The 16,623-nt window shown below is 34.5% G+C and overlaps 1 protein-coding gene across 1 annotated transcript; it reads left to right on the top strand.

The window, feature by feature from the left end:
* Positions 1 to 320: 320 nt before the first annotated feature.
* LOC112276836 (uncharacterized) lies at positions 321 to 6,247 on the top strand. Its single transcript, XM_024508585.3, has 13 exons — positions 321 to 655; positions 762 to 977; positions 1,166 to 1,384; positions 1,597 to 2,529; positions 2,918 to 3,043; positions 3,392 to 3,573; positions 3,836 to 4,067; positions 4,326 to 4,508; positions 4,847 to 4,972; positions 5,175 to 5,243; positions 5,392 to 5,514; positions 5,664 to 5,714; positions 5,943 to 6,247. The coding sequence occupies exons 1-13, from the start codon at positions 425 to 427 to the stop codon at positions 6,084 to 6,086; spliced, it is 2,835 nt and encodes a 944-aa protein (XP_024364353.1). The 5' UTR covers positions 321 to 424; the 3' UTR covers positions 6,087 to 6,247.
* Positions 6,248 to 16,623: the final 10,376 nt, after the last annotated feature.

Raw genomic sequence — 16,623 nt, 5'->3', positions numbered from 1 at the left:
GATGCCTGGAAAATGACATGTAAACGCTAGTAAATTGCTCTGGGATATGGATTAGAATATAGTTTTCAATATGTACATAGGAAAAAGAAAACTTAAAAGAATAAATTATAAAAAAACAAGCCTCAGGTTTTATTTTTTAAAACAAAAATATTGACTCATAAAATATTAACTCAACTTCTCTGTTTATTTATATGAATTTGGTTTAAGGTTTAATTCTATATATTTATATATTTATTTGAATTTGGAGAGCAAAAGGGGAGGTGGACGGAAGCGAGGGTTTAGGGTTTAGGGGAGTCTCAGGGTTTAAGGGGCCATGCTACGCTCTTCTCTGTTTTGCTGCGTTATTGCAGCCATGGCGAGTCTGGTTTAGGGTTTCAGGCCCTCCACGTTCCCCAGCCCCGCACCGTGAGTCCTGCACCCAGCCATGGTGAAGGCGTATCTCCGCTACGAGGAAGGTGCCGCCTTCGGGCTGGTTGCCTCGGGTGAGGCGCGCGTCTGCTTCGACAACTCCGGCAAATTGTTGCTGGCGGGCGCGTTGGAGCAGTTTCTGGTGTGGAATGTGAAGCAGGGGCGGTGCGTCAACCTGCTCGTGCCTTCTGCGGGAGCGCGGCCTCTCGTGACCGCTATCGCGACCGCGCCTTCGTCTGCTTCTCTGGTGAGAGAAGCGTGCTGTGAGTTGTGAGGTTTTGGATTCTGTTGAGGCTGTGTGCGCAATGGTGGCGATTTTTTCTGTGTCTTAGAACGTGGGGATGTGGGCGTAGGTGGCGGTGGGATACAAGGATGGCACGATTCGGGTGTGGGATATTGTCAAGGGCACTTGCGAGATGGTGCTTACCGGGCACAAAGGTGCGGTCACCGCTTTGGCCTACAACAAGACGGGGTCTCTGTTGGCGTCCGGAAGCACGGACACGGACATCATCGTGTGGGATGCTGTGGCGGAGACTGGGCTGTACCGTCTGAAGGGGCACCGTGACCAGGTTCCCGTCGACCCGAATCTTGTCGAGTTGTGATTTCATGGTGGGAACCGGGGTGTCGGTTGTGGGGAGTGACTCCGTGATGGGTGGAGATTGTGGCGGGTGGTGCTGTTGTACTCAGTAGTACGCGGGTCGGTGAGCATGAAGATTGCACGTGTTGACGAGGGGATTGTATGGAACGTGATGGACAGGTGACGGATTTGGTGTTTCTGGAGAGGAGTAAGAAGCTGGTGAGCGGGTGCAAGGACACCCACGTTCGCGTGTGGGACTTGGATACTCAGAGCTGCGTGCAAAGGATAGTGAGTCATCGGAGCGCGGTGTGGGCGTTGGATGTGGATCCATCGGAACGTTTTGTGGTCACCGGATCGGCAGATGCAGAAATTCGGGTGTTTGGTGTGGTTAACGACGAGGTAAGCGCAGGGTAGTGTCGATGAACATATGTTCGCGATTTGTGCCGCTCCTGGCTTTGCAACGCAGTTGCTCTTTGCGGACGATGCGCGTTTCGGACGGCAATTGCGCGAATGTAGCTAGTCAGAAGCATCGGGAGTCCGTCGATGCGGTGGATCCGTGGCATGGTTGATGTGCACACGATTTCCAACATACCGTGGTTGTGAACGTGCAGGGAGCGCAGAAGGAGGTGCATGCCGTGGTGGAAGACATGGAGCACGCAGATGATTCGAACGATGGGAGTAAAGTGGGTCCGAGGAGCAAGTGGGACATTTTGGTTCCGATGGGAAGCATTGCTCGTCAGAGCGCGGATCGGGTGTCAACCCTGAAGTTTAATCCGAGCGGTACGCTGCTAGGGTGTCAGGTGGCCGGGAAGTCGATAGAAATATTCCGGGTTCTGGGCGAGTCTGAAGCTGCGAAGAAGGCTAAGCGACGGGAGAAGCGTCGTCGGGAGAAAGCCGCGAAGGCTGGGAAAGGAGAAGCAACGGATGGGCAAGGGTTCGGTGGCGAGGGCGAGCAGGAGGGGAATGCGTCGAGCATGGCAGGGAACATATCAGCTGCAGACGAGTTCCAGCGACTGCAACTAGTGAGACTGAAGCAGAAGATCACATCGTTTTCGTTTTGTCCTGCGGAGGCGAAGAAAGGGACGTTAGGAACGATCGGGATAGCGGTGTATAACAACAGCTTGGAGGTGCAGGAGCTGCAGGAGGAGTCGAGTTCGCGGGTGCATTCGATCGAACTTCCAGGGCATCGGTCGGACGTTCGAATGGCAGCGCTGAGTTCAGACAGCACGACCCTGATGACGGCAAGTCACAATGCGGTGAAGATCTGGAATCCTAGATCGGGTGTGTGTCTTCGGACTGTGGAGTCCGGGTATGGGCTGTGCGGAGCTGTGGTGCCTGGAAATCGACAGGCAATTCTGGGTACGAAGGCTGGAGGGATCGAGATTTTCGACATAGCTGGCGCGGAACGCACGCAAGTGTTAGAAGCCCATTCAGGTGCTGTGTGGAGCCTGGCACCGATGCCGGATGGTTCAGGATTCGTGAGCGGAAGTGCGGACAAGAACGTGAAGTTCTGGGACTACGAGCTTGTGCAAGGGGATGATAAGGTGAGGGACAGGGTTTTGTAGGCGTGGGCAGATTTGTGTGGATGGTGAGAAGTGGTGAGAGAGTGGGGTGTATTGAGTGTGTGGGGGTGGAGATGAGACGCGGGGTGGGGAGTCGAAAAGCAAAGAGGAGGAAAAGTTGTGCAACGTGTGGGTGTGGTGGGTTGGTTGGTGAGAATGAGCAAGCCACACATATTGACCCGGGACATTCAGACCCTGTGTAATAGTAGAGACGGGGACTGGTGTTCACGGAGGTAGTGATAGGAGCGTTGCGTATGGGACGGGTTACGCTTGCAACGGATGCAGGTATGAGTTGGTGGAGGTGGTGTGGCGAGTTGATGCAGTAGCGGCGTGCTTTCAGCAGACTGACACGATGGATGTGGGTGTGCAGGTGGGAAGCAAGCAGCTGAGCATACGCAACACTCGCACATTGCAAATGGCAGATGACGTACTGTGCGTGCGGCTGAGTCCTGATGCTAGATATATTGCGGTGGCGCTTCTTGATTCCACGATAAAGGTAGTGGATGGCGGATTTGGGTCGTTGGATGGTAACGGAATGTGTTTGAGTATGGGTTAAGGCAGTCGGTAGTGGGACGAGGGACCAAGTCGTTCGCAAGGCGGAGAGACGGGTTTTGGGCACAGAAGCGTGTGGACGGTGTGTTTACTTTGCTGGCAGGCGTGAGTGGGAGGTTGTTTGTGCAAGTTCGGTGGACATCGTTGGTCTGAGGAGTTGACGTGAAAGGCTGGGAGTACAGTGACTGGTGTTGTGGAAGTGTGTGGGTGTTTGTGCACGGTGGTGGTTGCTGTGGGATGCTTGCAATGTCGGGTGGTGGTCCTGAATGCGGGTGCGGTGGTGGAAATGCAGATATTCTTCACGGACACGCTGAAGTTCTTTGTTTCACTGTACGGGCACAAGCTACCAGTGCTGTCAATGGACATATCTTCAGATGGAGCACTGCTTGCGAGTGGGTCAGGCGACAAGAATGTGAAGATATGGGGGATGGACTTCGGTGATTGCCGGAAGTCTCTGTTTGCACATGGTGACAGGTAGAGGACAGCCTCAAGGAAGGTTTGGAGTTTGTGGGGAGGGGATGCTTGAGTGATGGGTGAGTGCAGGATAGGTGGTTGTGCTGGGGTTGTCATAGATCCCAGGGTGGTGTGGAGGAGCTGGTCAATGCGTGAGCAAGGTGATATGTGGGGATCAGTGCACGAGGTGATGGGATGCATGGAGTAGGCGGAGCAAGGGATTGAGTGGGTGAAGGTGGGATGAGTGGTTGTGTTGACGATGTGGGATTGGCGGTTTTGGCAGTGTGACGGCAGTTCAGTTCGTGCCAAAGACGCACTACATGTTCAGTGCCGGAAAGGATGGAGTTGTGAAGTACTGGGATGCGGACAAGTTTGAACTGCTGCTGACGTTAGAAGGGCATCATGCGGCAGCATGGTGCCTTGCTGTGAGTCCGCACGGCGACTTCTTGGTGACTGGATCTCAGGACCGTTCGATTCGGCGGTTGGACCGCACGGAGGAGCCGTTCTTTATCGAGGTAAGTTGGATTACATATAGCAGTGAGGAATGACGTGCAAGGTGGCTTGGAGTATCACGTTTGAAGATGTTGGTTGAGCTGAAGCAGGGATGGAGATATAACTGTGGCATTGTTGCACATGGATGGAGTTGGTGGACGAGAGGAGTGGGGGTTGAGGTGTGGTACGGAAAAGTGTGGCGTGGGTGTGGAAATAGGGTATGGAAGGGAGCGACAGTTTGATGTGGTGGGGGCTGACCAGGAGGCACTGGGTTTGTGCAGGAGGAAAGAGAGAAGAGGCTGGAAACGATGTTCGAGGCAACCGACAACACACGAGACGATGGAGTTGATCAGGGCGTAGAAGTGGGGAGCAAACGTACTCAGGAAACGCTGTCTGCCGCTGATAGTATCATCGAAGCAGTGGATATGGCGGACTCGGAAATCGAACGACTGCGCGTTCACAAGGTATCAGGGTGTGCAGGGATGTGGGTTGGGGCCGTGTGACAGATTTGTGGAATGACGGTTGGAGTACAATGGATGGATGGATGGATGGATGGGAGTTTGAGATACACAGCGAGTGGAGTATGCTAGATGAGAGAGACATGCGCGAATGTGAAGAGTGGATAGGTGGTTGGGAAGGGAGGCTGAACCTGTGTAAGGGTTGCGGCAAATCGTATGGTGTGGTGAAGTTGGAGGGGTTGGTGTGGGTACGAAGTTGGGTGTGAGTGTTGAGCGGGACGGTAGCAAGCGTGGTGGGGTGGTGAGAGACGGGGCTCTGACAGCGTAGTGGATATATATTGCAGAAGTCGACGAATGGGAAAGAGGATGGATTTCAAGCCAACGTGTTGATGTTGGGGCTGTCTCCGTCAGACTACGTTCTGCGGTCTATCTCGAGCGTTCGACCGAGCGATCTGGAACAAGCACTTCTGGTACGTAGTGGCAGTTTGATGAGGGAGTTCGGAGGAAGTCGTTGGAGGAAGTGGTTAGAAGGGGGGGTTGTAGGATGTTAGCGCATGATGTAGCTGTGAAAGGCGTGTGCGAGATTTGAGAATAGCGTTGGGGATGAAGTGGTGTCCGAAATGTCTTTGATGGGGAGGGCGACTGACGGCGGATCGGTTTTGATTGCCACAGTCGCTGCCATTCAACGATGCTTTGAAGTTGCTGAGCTACACCCAAGGATGGATTGCTTCGGGCTCTCAGGTGCGTTGTGAACGCAAGTGCAGATGTGACCTGCTACGCTAACGATGTTGGGAGAGAAGTGCGGGTGGTGTGATGTAGTATGGCTGCATGATGGGAACGGTGGATGAGAAGCTTACAGGGTGGGAGATGTTGCAATTGTGTATGGCAGGTGGAGCTTGCGTGCCGGGTGGTAGTGATGCTGGTTAGAATCCACCATTCACAGCTGACTGCGACTTCGTCGGCCCGCGCCACTTTAACCGGGCTTCATCCTGTGATACATGGTGGAGTACAGGTTAGTGATCGGATTTGATTGGGAGGAAGAGTTGTGGATGCAGTTAGAGTGAAAGTATAGGCAGTGCGACGTCGTGAGGGCGTGGAATGGAATGAGGTGTGAAGTGGAACGGTTTGAATGAAAGCGGAGTGCGTGGGATTGGTGTGCAGAAATTGAAGGATGTCCTGGGATACAATTCAGCTGGAATGGCGCTTGTACAGGTAAGAATGGGGATGTGGTTGGGGTACATGGATGGAATAGGTTTGGGATGTGTGGTATGCAGAATCTATTTTTTTATGGAAGTCGGGGGTGGAGGTTGCGGGTGGAGGGTCGAGTTTCGGTGATTGGGAGTAGTGGGAGTGGTGGCAGTAGGGTGTGATGCGGAAGATGGATGTGGGTGGAGAAAATGTGGACACGTGATGATTGGGATATGGTTGGGTGTGGGGCAGAGCATGCTTGCAATGCGGTCAGATGCAATGTTCCAGGATGCGGGGCAAAAGGTGCTGGATATTAGGAAGAAGTTAGCAGAGAGGAGAGAAGAGAGTAGACCGAGGAAACGACAGAAGAAACCTAATCAAGCTGCAAAGCAGTGAAATGGGGTTGTTTTGGCCTCTTTTTGAGCCAGGATGAGATTTTCAGTAAATTTTAGGTGGTTGTGAAATGAATGGAATTTAGTTTGTAGTTGCTTTTGCCGGTTAATCGACAGAGCTACGTCTTGTTAATTTGAATTACTCTCCTGGTTACTTAAGTTGCACATTGGTGTTTTGCATGAAGAGGTTGTGTCTGTTTTTTATTGCTTTTATAGACCTAATGTTCCAGGCTTATGCTTTGGGTGTTGGGAATTGATTGTTGCAAGCCACGGTATTGGTTAAAATTCATACATTATGTGTCATAGTTTGATTATAAGTTGTAAGTTATTTTTTGTTCTGCTACTGTTGATGCAGAGGACGTTGTTTTTCCTGGTTAGCCGGGAAAACTTGGAATGAACAAACTAATTTGTGGTGGTCAAGACATAAAGGTCGTTTATGAATTGATCGTAGCTGTTTTGCTTAGACGTGGTGTAATGGTTGTGGTTGGTGGTTATTATGTGCCAATTCCGATTGATTTGAACAGCATGAGTATGGAATTGACCAGAATGCTAAACGAGTAGGTAAACTTTTTCAATTCAAATATGGAAACAATGATACATGTAGTTCATGTCAAGGATGAAAAAACTATAATAAAAATGGAAAGACAATGATAGAAAGAGGAAGCCTTGCTATCATCTTCTTTATCGATTTAATGTTGTTTAATTGTTTAGTAAACTTCAAATTTTATAAAGACTTGAGATGAAAGTAGAGTACATGTTGAAGCTTGTTCTTTGTAATTGCTATTGCAGGTTGTATAAAATGTGTAACCATGCCATTGTTGTCACAACAATTGGACTTTGTGCTCATATAGTTAAAAAAATAGTTGTAACTTATAGTCATATTCATATTTATTTAAATAAGTAGAATTAAATAGAAGTAAATAGAAGTAGGTTAAATTATTTATATCTTGTTAGAAAGCTTCTTAAAATCTTTGTAGACTTTATATGTGTTTATAAGTGTTGGAAAGGTTGACAATTTGGCTAATAAGTTGGCCACATGTTACAAACTTGCTTTAAAAATTAGACATGTATTTCACAAGTTGGACATGTGTTATATGGTCTTAAGGACATAACTACATAATTCTATAGTATATAGTTTATATGGAGACTAGAGTGAAGTCTTTTTCATTCTTATCAACATTTTGTTTGTGTTATGTCTTGGCTTAAGTCTCCTTTGTCTTTTTGCATTTGGCAATAGTCATTCTAGTTGCAATTCTATATCTATCTTTAGTTGTTTACTTTCTTTCTTTTGATGATATAAGAATATATTTTTATTTTTAGATTTTTTTTGTGATTCATATCTTTGATAATTTGATAAGGATTCTAATTTGTTTTAATATAGAAGTGAATGGATTAGCTCACTTTTTATTGTTGTATTTTAAAGGTTTTGGACTACCTACCTTTAAATTAACATTTTTCATTTTCTAACATTGATTCTTATCTTAAAAAAATATACATTATTTTTAATTGTAGAATTTTTTATTTAATATCAAAGGTTGTGGATTACTCTCCTATAATTGTATTTGTAGATTGATTAAAGTGGTTTACTATAGAAATAAAAAGAAAAACAAATTATGGATGCTACATTCAATAAAAGTGAGTAAGTTTGTAGCTATTTCAAACCTTTACAAGCTTGCCAATACTCTTAGGATAGAAATTTCATGTATTAGCATTGTCAACTATAGAAGTACCACTTTTATGCCTGTAGAAGAAGTCAATAATGAAGGTTAATTTTTATGCCAAGAAGTTGTGCAACTAAAAGAATCAAGTTGATCAACTTCAGAAGTGAATCCAAAAGGTCTTGCTATAAGTATGAAGGATTCAAAGATTAGCATAACAAAGAAATATGATAGAACAAGGTAAAAAAAATTCAAAGATTTCTACAACAAGTCAAGATCTATTTAAGATTACATCTATTTCAATATCTTGAGAGATTTACTGAAGTTAGATTTATAAGTGCACTCTTACGTAAGAGTGCTCTCTCTTGGTTTATATACTTAATAAAAAATGATTTATGATTGACATATGATCTACATTTATTCTTGTTAGTATATATGACTATATTTAGAAAAATAATTTAAAAAATAATAGCATAAATAAATTTCATTCTTTACAATAAGATTCATGTTTAGCTACTATTTATTTTCAAATTCCAAAATCTTACTTATAATATGGATTGAAATAATGAAGCCATTAGCAAAGAATTTTTATAAAGATTAAAGAATCATATTAAAGATTTATTATTAAAAATATAAATATAAATTAATTGAGACACTTTATCATTCAAATTATTGCATACAACAATCAACTCTTTGAAAGATACTAAAAATAAAGATATAGCTAAAGAAGAATAAATCAAGTTATAATAATAATTCCCAAGTTTTTAAAAATTTATTTATTAAGGCCAAAACCTATGCAAATTGATACATCTTAATTGAAGCAATTGACACTTAAAGAATAAAATAGAGGTTATTATAAAAACTTACATTTATATTTTAGAAAATCAAATCATAAGATACAAGATTGTTACACAAAATCAATAAGATTCAATACAAGAAAATTAAATTTTAATGTGAAGAAGTAAAAGAATAAAGATGCCTAATTACAATAAGAACCTTACAACTGTACAATTTTAGACCATTAAATACATTTTTCGTACTACCATCAAGTTTTATATCTTGATTTAAACTTTATATAGTTATTATAACTTTAAATCATAAATTCTTAAATATTAGAGCCTGAACATGTTTTTATGGATAAAGACTTTGTATTATAGCAAGAATTTATATTTTTAAAGAAAAACCAATTAATTCTAGTAGAAGTTAATGATAGACAATTACTTGCATTTAGATATGCCATAGAAAAAAATAAATTATTTAAAATAGAATTAAAAGATCAAGTATCTAATATCATAGTAAACATCATCTAATATCCTTTGAATTGAGTAGAACATGACCTTTCTTGGTTTGAATTATATAAACTTGATATTAATTAGAAATTACAAAAATTCACTTTAAGATCTAGTTTTAATGACATCTAACCATTTGGACTTTTTATTTATGAGAGCAAAGACATTTATACAAGTTGCAAAAGATAAAATAAATCTTTTTCATTTTTGCATTACCAAATCTTTATTCAATTAAAGGTTGCAATAGAATCCTAAAGTAGTATGAAGTATATTAAGATGTGTTTGAAAAGAAGAATGTTGATGAATTGCTAAAACATTGATCTTATCATTGTACAATTGAACTTAAAAAAAAAAGACAATTACCATTTGGATAAATTTATAATTTATTTTAAAAATATATTTTTTACTTTAAAAGAATATATTGATGAAAATCTTGCAAAGGATTTTATTTGACCTTAAAAATCTCTTCAAAGTATGCCAATCTTCTTTGTAAAGAAAAAAAATGGATCCTTCTAAATGTATTTAGACTATTTTAGACTTAATAAATTTTCTATAAAGAATTATATCTTTTGCCTATGGTATTAAGACTCCTTCATCAATCAGATAGAGTTAAGACCTATATTAAAATATATCTACAAAGAACATATAATATAATATGTATTAAAGAAGAAATTGAATAAAAAACAAAATTTTGAATTAGATATAGTTATTTTGAATATAATGTCATTTCTTTTGGACTTATGAATAATCCAACTATTATCAAGGATATGAATCTCAAAGAATCAAAAATTCAATACACTCTTATGTAATTCAAAAAGAATAGGTGTTTATTTAAAACTAATATAGTATTAAAATTGGAATAGCTATTGCCAAAGTCAAGAAGACTAAAAAGTCTTGAAATAAGAGTAAAAACTAAAAAAACATTGATAAGAGTGAAGAAGGCTTCACTCTTGCTTCCATATATACTATCTAATTAGAAGCTATGTGACAACATTCTATAGGACCTTTGACATGTATTCAATTTATAAGACATGTGTCTTAACTTGTAAGGCAAGTTTTATATATGTATATGACATTGTTAGCTTGTACTACAAGCTATCAACACATGTAATACGTGGCTAATTTATTGACTAAGTATCTAACCTATCAATTACTTATAGACACATATAAAGGCAAAAATATGTCTATTAAGCTTCTAGAAAGCTTTTTTTATAAAATACTATCAAATTAACCTATTTTTACCTATTTCTACCTATTTATATTATATAAATAACTATTAGAGTAAATAAGTATATTAGTGACAACTACTTACCAATACTTGATGAAAGATATATTTTATGAATATCTAGATAGTTTTCTTGTATTTTACTTAAATAACATTCTTAACTATTATAAAAATATTAAAAAACATAAAGAACTTATTTGTATTATATTAAAAAATTTAGAAATATAAAATAATATATCATAATAGAAAAATATACCTTTTATATAATTTATATAGAATTTTTGGAATAAATAAATTTAAATTATAATTTAAGAAAAAATTTTAAGAATATTTAGATCATTATAGATTAGAAAAATTGAAGAACTATACGTGATATCCATTTGTTTTTTTAGAATTTACAAATTTTTATTAGATAATTATTAACAAGTTGTTTTAAGTTGCCACTCTACTTACTTGATTAATTTCTAAACAAAAATTAGAATGGTATAAAGATTTAAAATTAGTTCAAAAGTTCCAAGGATCAAAAATTGTTTTTACTTCAATTCTTCTTTTGTGGCTTTGAATATTTTCAAAGTCATTTTTTTATTAAAAAAATCCAGTAGACTTTGTATTAAGTATAATTCAATTACAAATAGATATAGATAATAGGCTCTATCTAATTAAATTTTATTAAATAATACTTTTAATAGATTTTATTTATAAAAATTATATATATATATATATATATATATATATATATAGATTCATTCTAAAAATAGTATCACTACTTAGAAGATGCTTTTGATTCCATGATAATTTGTTCTCATTACAAAATCTTAAGTATTTCATATTAACTTGTTAGAGCATGTCTTTGTTAAATTTTGTATTTAATAATATATATTTTATAGAAAATAATAAGTCTTATTAAATGCCTTGTCTAGACATTCTTATCTTATATCAAAAGAAGGAGATGTAATATATGATATAAAAAATTATTCTTTTGAAACCAAAGTAATTAGACATTTGGACTATTAATTCAATAATTGTAGTTGATACAACTTTTTTCAATGAAATTTGTTTAAGAATATTGATTAAACTTCTTGTACTTGATGTTAAAAATAACATAATAAATTTAAAGAATTTGAATTCAAAAAAAAAAATCTTTATTATAAAAGACATTTATATAAGAATCAACTATTAAAATAGTATTTGCAATACACTATTGACTACCATCAAGACAATTAGATTAAATTCTTGCCACAAATAAAGTTTTTATATAATAATATAATATATTCATCTACTCAAAAAATTCCATATTTTTTCAATCATAGTTACCATCCAAAATTTGATACTTTTATTTTTTTAAAAAGTGAAAGATTTAATAATAAAACCAAATATGAATGCATAACAAACACACTTTTAAGATAAAAATATGTGATGAATGAAAGTAAGATTAATGCAACATGCCACTACAAGCCACTACTTTTAGTATGTCCTTAATCTTTCACAATCTATTATTTGCAAACAATCTCTTCTTGGATCTCAATTCAATAAAATCCACAAGGTTCCTTCCTTCTTCCACCTACTAAGATTAAAACAATCCAAAATTTTAATACCAAAAGCTTTATATCAATATTGTAATTTTCAATATTAGCAACATTGAAGCACCTAAAATATATAGTCTAGCTTGGAAAGTGACAATTCTATTGTAGCTATTATAAGAGCAAAAGAAAACATGGTTACAAAGTAGAAAGAATAGTTCAAATTGGCAAAAAGATAATTTTTTAAATAGTTGGTCCACAATTTTTGACTATTGCTTATTTTTTGATTAAATATTTTTTGAAGAATAATTCAACCTTACTACAGAAAAGTGTAGATAAAAGATAACAAGGTACAAGTAAAATTTTCTTTAATCTTATAAAATAGTTATAAAACATTCAAGTATATAGCAATAAGTTTTCCCAATAATTTTTTCTTTATCCATGCCTTTACTCATTCAACAACAATTTGTTGTATAAATGTAGTGAGATGAAGAGAGTTGAGAGAAGGCAATAACAACCAATGCTACACCAACCTCTAGTACCACAACCATCCTTCCACCACCAAACTAGTATTGCATGTTAAGACTACATTACATTAATTTTTGTGCACTATATTGTAGTAATGAAACTAAATTGTAGTAATCTAAACAAGCACTGCATAATGATAATCCAACAATAATCATTATACTATGATCCACAAAAATTAAAGAAAAAAATATTTTTATTAAATAAAAAATAGAGTATCTAAATATAATTTAATTAAGTTATTTTTAATATAAAAATATTCTAAAGATAGAAGTATATAAAAAAACTCTAAAATTTATTTATTAATTAAATCACCATACCATAATAAAATCTTACTACAAAAACATTTTGTCTTAAAGAGACTCAAAAGACTTGACTTGATAAGAATATCAAGTCAAAGAAGCTTTTGTACTAAAATCTTCAAACACTAGTTCATACTAATAAGGTCAATTAAGATAAATCACTAAAATAAAATGACTGAAATAAAACAACTAAAAGAAATCTACTAAATTAAAGTAGATTACATCCATCCAATGTGATTTGGCACATATTACCATATGATGAGAAAATTATGTATTCCACGTGTCTTTTATTAAGCCTTACATGATAATCTACTTATTAAAAAGAAAACAATTACCATTTCTTGTTGAATAAGATAACAACAAAGACTTTGAAGTGGAAGAAGTTTTGGATTTAATGTGGTATCAATAGAATTTAAGTATTTTATACATAGGTACAAATATCATATTAGTAAATGTATAAGAGAGCCATAAAAAAAATCTAAGAAATGCATTAGATTTTTTTTTTTTTTTTTTTTTTTTTTTTTTTTAACATCATCCATCAAAACCAAAGAATAATTATAGATAACAAGATGGTATAACTAAAAAAGAAAAAAGTTTGAGAATCAACTTATAAAACTTTATAAATTTAAAAAATTATCAAAGACATAAATTTTAAATAAATAAAAGTTCAATACTTTCTTATGTCATTCAAAAAGATACTCAGTCAAAATTAAAAAAGTATTGAAATTGAAATGGCTCTTGCAAAAGACAAAAATATTAGAAGACTTGAAACAAGACTAAAGAATAAAAAGGTGTTGACAAGAATAAAGAATACTTCACTTTTGCCTCCATATATACTATCTAACTAAGGGCTATATGGTGACTATCATATTACCTGTATTCTTGCTTGAGAATATACAGGGCACCTAAATATGGAAGATAAGTAGAAATGCAACAACAATCATATCAAATCTAATACAGTCTTAAATAAATTTTAAATATTCCTTAATAATATTAACAAAACTTTACTCAATAAAATAAAAATTTAAAAGAAGTTATAAAAAAACACAAAGAAGTTATAAATTAATCTAAAGAGAAAAAATCCTAAAAAAATACAAAAATAAAATATTTAAGAAATAATAATAATCTTTAAAAAATAATAAAAAAAATATTTCAAAAAAATAATAAAAAATATTTAAAATAATAAAAATAGAAAATTAAAAAAATCCTAAAAAATACTAATCAAATATTAATTAAATCTTAATTAAAATCTTAATAAATCTTGATTAAATATTAGATCAAATCCTAATAAAATCCTAATGAAATCCTAAATTCTAATCAAGCCTTAGAATAAATTCTAATAAAACTTTAAACCCTAATTATAGACCAAATTCGAATAAAATCTTAAATTCTAAAATAATCTTAATTAAATTTCAAGAAAATATTAAATAAATTTTAATCAACTATGATCTTGACTAAAATTTCATCCATACTTCAATCGACAAGCAATTATCAAGCACAATAAATTTGAAAAGAATCAAACTTATCAATTGAAACAAATACAATAACAAATTGTCAAATTTTTATTTGTAAATATGCTACAAAACTCACAAAATCCTCAAATTTGTAAACTTATTTTTATTTCTCAAAATCTAAATCCACCACATACATCATTAGCTTTGAAAATTCTTCAAAATCTCAGTATTAATCCAAATGATATGAAACCAACTTTTAAAAGTCTTTTTATAAGTCTGCCTCCTAATCCCACTTTTTGATTAACATAAGAATCTTGAAGTCACCATAGGTGCATGGTTTTGTGCCTCAAGGTCTGATTTTGAACGAAGTTCAAAAGCAATCCTTTTTAGTTATCAATTTTTAATAATTTGAGATAATTTTTACTTAAATATATTATTAATTATTTCTTAAATATTTATATATTATTTATTTATCTCATTTACTTTGATTTGAGGTAATTATGCTCTTATGAAATAAATCAAAGTCTCTTCTACAAAAAAAACATTAAGACTAAATATTTTACTATCTTTCTATCATATATCTTTATTTTTCTATTATACCTTTCTACTAGGCTCTTCTATAATAAGATCCATGTTTTTTTTAATTTTTCACCATATAGTTGTATTACTATATGACAATGTTTTTTAGGACCTTCAATACATGTATAATTTATAAGACCCATGTTTTAACTTGCAAGGCAAGATTTCTATATGTGCGCCACATTATTAACTTGTATTACAAGCTACCAACACTTGCAATATATGACTATCTTATTGGTCAAGTATTTAAATTATTAATCAACTACAAATACATCTAAAATCAAATCTGCATCTATAAAGCTTCTAAAAAGCTTTTCTATGAGATATTATCAAATTAATATACTTTTATTTACTTCTATCTACTTCTAACTATTAATATTATCTAGATAATTATTGAAGTAAATATGTATGTCTATAACAAGAATCAACAATTAGTAAATTTATTTCAAGACTTGTCATTTAGAAAGTTATAAGATAAAGCACTTAGATTGTCTTAACTTTGATGATGTTAAAATTGTGATAAAGATCCTTAAGAGAGACATGTTCTTTATCAAATAGATGGCAAGTTATAATATATTTGATAATACAATCTTGGAAGAGATCCCAATACTTAGTTATATTATTTTAGGTTCATATTATACTTGATAGAAAGAAAAATATATAGTTTGAAGAAAGTTATTAAGGCCTCAATAATGATTAAATAAATAGATAGTGTAATATGATATTGATTTGATTATAATTTAGAATTTTATGATTTTTTAGAATTAATTTTAGTCACAAAATAAAAAAGAATAATTCAATATTATTATATTTATATATATATATATATATATATATATATATATTATTTTATTATATAAGAATATAAATTAGAATCTCAAATTTTTAATTTTTAATATAACAATGCTCTAAGTCTTATAACTAAATATGTATAAAAATGGTTCAAATTGCATGCTTATTAATTTCTTAAATGATTAATTTAATCTTCGTATCTAAATTAGATAAGACACTTGTAAGTATGTGAATCATTGAAATGGAATACTTATAATTTTAGATCTAAAAATACATTTTTTTTTTTTTTTACCAATAATTATATTTTTAAGTGAATTAGTATAAAAAACTTTGATCAATGGAAAAATTAAAGCTAGTTGTGGGGATTCAATTCTTTAAAGTAATTTATGTAAATTATTTTTAGATAATTAAAATTTTAAAATTTCAATCAACACAAGGTTTTAATTTGATAGTATCAATCTCTATTTTTGATATTTAAATTTTAGATTTATATCATAATACAACAAAAATTAATTGAATAGATGGAAGGCATGTTTAGTTTCAGCTTGCAACGGCCTTAATAATGGCTTGAAGCAAGAGGTTTACAAAACTTTACAAGAATTCAAGTACAAAAGATACTATATGTGTTAGTGCCACCAAATTTGGTGTGGATGTTATAGACTAATATTAAAAGTACTCTCCTATGGATGCAATAGATTGATTAAATTCCATTTCTAAATAAAGGTGCTAATACCAATTCATTCCATGACTTGCCACTTTGATGTCTATTCTTTGGAAGGGCTGATCTTCTCCAAGAGAAAATTGTGGATTTTATTCTTCGTGCTTGTTGTCTCTTTTTTGAATTGCCAAGTTTTTTGTTTTTTGTTTTTTGTTTTTCTTCTTCCTTCCTTCATTCCTTGAGCTTTTTTTTTTTGATATAGGCTCTCTTTTAAGTTGCCATATATATATATATATATATATATATATATATTAAAATCTTTATCTTCATTGTGATCTCTGTATTTTTTTTGTTTTTGAATGATTGATCTTCTATAAGTTAAAAGCCGTTCATTGTATTACTGAGGTTGTGAGAGTAAGCCACACTATTATTTTTGTTTGAAAATGAAAAATGCTCTTATTCATCTTTCAATAGGTGATTCTTATATCAATGCATCATACTACATGAAAATCTGTATCCATTCTATTTCTTTCCATCAC

Source organism: Physcomitrium patens, chromosome 24 (assembly GCF_059467195.1).
Source record: "Physcomitrium patens ecotype Gransden chromosome 24, ASM5946719v1, whole genome shotgun sequence".
Classification (NCBI taxonomy): Eukaryota; Viridiplantae; Streptophyta; class Bryopsida; order Funariales; family Funariaceae; genus Physcomitrium; species Physcomitrium patens.
Note: the sequence above shows the minus strand (reverse complement) of the source record. Positions and strands in the feature narration are given on the sequence as shown.